At 48.0% G+C, this 1,903-nt stretch overlaps 1 protein-coding gene across 1 annotated transcript in view; it reads left to right on the top strand.

Annotated features, from left to right (window-relative positions):
- Positions 1-14: 14 nt before the first annotated feature.
- The window catches only part of LOC103604045 (protein prune homolog 2-like), an 86,812-nt gene continuing 84,923 nt past the window's right edge, over positions 15-1,903 (top strand). The window contains exon 1 of the mRNA XM_008588633.1: positions 15-1,695. Within this exon, the coding sequence (XP_008586855.1) occupies positions 15-1,695 (1,681 nt within the window). The remainder of the gene's footprint in view (positions 1,696-1,903) is intronic.

The raw sequence follows: 1,903 nt of genomic DNA, 5'->3' as shown, positions 1-1,903 counted from the left end.
GACTCGCTGCTGAAATGCCTACCCAAGAGCAGTGCCAGGACACCGTGCTGTCAGCTTGGGATCAACCAGACCCATCTCCTCACACAGGTGAAAATGAACGTGTTATATCTAATGTTTCAACTATTGTGTGTCCAGAAACAAATTGGTGGGAACAAGAGAAATCATACCTCAGTGAAATGACAAATTCAAGCATTGCCACAGAAAATTTCCCAGCTGTCAGTTCTCCCACACAATTAGTAAAGAAGTTATCCTCCGAATGGGGTGGCTCTACCCCGAGTGAGAGTCCCCAAGATGCCTTTGTTCCAGATATTTTACATGGCAACTTCCAAGAGGGTGAGCAACTGGCCACAGCTTCGCCTGACCTGTGGGTGGATGCTAAGCAGCCCCTCAGTTTGAAAGTAGATGGTGAGGGCCCCGATATAGTCACTCACTGTGACCATGACAGCAATTCTCAGGCTTCCAGCAGCCCTGATATATGTCATGACTCTGAAGCAAAGCAAGAGACTGAGCAGCACATCAGTGCTTGCAGGGGACCTGACGTGGAATCTGGTGAGTTTCATCTCACTGAGCCAAAGACGAGTGAAGGGCCCAGTTGGGAGCCTGGGCAGGAATTTGTCCCATACAGTTCAGAGCTCTGTTCTGACAATGCAATTCCGCTGCCTCCAACCAGCAATCAAGCAAACATGAATGGCACATCTCAGCCCGCCTCTCATAAAAGTCCTCCTGAACCCTCTGCAGCAAATGGTGACAACCATACAGGTGTAAAAGCATCAGAACAAGGAACCAGCCCAGGGACAGCACCAATTGTGGAACCCGACAACAGAACAATCCCAGGGATTGAAAATGTGCAAACTAGCATTTTTGTAACTCACCAAGAGCTTACTATGGAAGGCGACAGCCCTTGGGTATCAGAGGACTTTTCTCCTGAAAGTCATTCAGGTGCAAGAACCTGGTTTGGCTGTGAGCAGCCTTTTGCTCCTGAGAATCCCGCTGCAGTTATCGATGCTTTACTAGTCTCAGACACTTGCCTGGACGTAAGTGAAGCTGCCTTTGACCATAGTTTCAGTGATGCCTCAGGTATGAACACATCCACGGGAACAATAGATGACATGAGTAAATTGACATTGTCAGAAGGCCATCCGGAAACACCAGGTGATGGGGACGCAGGGAGGCAAGATATCTGTTCATCTGAAGCCTCATGGGGTGATTTTGAATCTGATGTAATGAGCCAAAATATCGATGAAGATCTAATGAAAGAGCCCGAACATTTCCTCTATGGTGGTGACCCTCCCTTGGAGGAAGACGCTCTGAAGAGATCGCTGGCACCATACACACCGCCCTTTGATTTATCCTCTCTCACGGAACCTGCCCACGGTGCAGAAACGACAGAGGAAGCTGGGTCCCCAGGGGATGAGTCTCTGGAAAGCGAAGCAGCAGGGATACTGCTTTCTGCTCTTCCAGATGGGAGAAATGAGGGAAACCACACTGAAACCAAAAGCAGGCAGCCTGAACCCCAGCTGGTTGTGCTGCATATTCACGAAGACCCTGAGTCGGTTTCTTTGTCTGTCGACGTGCACTCTGACACTGAGTTATCTCCATCGAACAACATTGAGTTATCTCCATCAGACATCGACTGGGAAGTAGAATCAGATCATTCTGATGCACCAGCAGGTGGCGACATAGGACCGCCAAATGGTAAGAAACTTCCCATTCCCCTACCTTGCAAGAAACTGCAGCTTTGATTAAACTAGTGCATTTGAAGGACACACTCTTCCTACCAATGAGGGTAGAGAACTAACTGCGTTTTTAGTCCGTGCCTGACCAATCCTGCATAACAGCAGTAAAATCTAATCGCTATCCCTGATAATGCACAAGAAAATTAAACAGCTCTAAAAAATAAAAA

The sequence above is a fragment of the Galeopterus variegatus genome, unplaced genomic scaffold (genome assembly GCF_000696425.1).
Source record: "Galeopterus variegatus unplaced genomic scaffold, G_variegatus-3.0.2 Scaffold4933, whole genome shotgun sequence".
Taxonomy (NCBI): Eukaryota; Metazoa; Chordata; class Mammalia; order Dermoptera; family Cynocephalidae; genus Galeopterus; species Galeopterus variegatus.
This window is presented reverse-complemented; position numbering and strand designations above follow the sequence as displayed.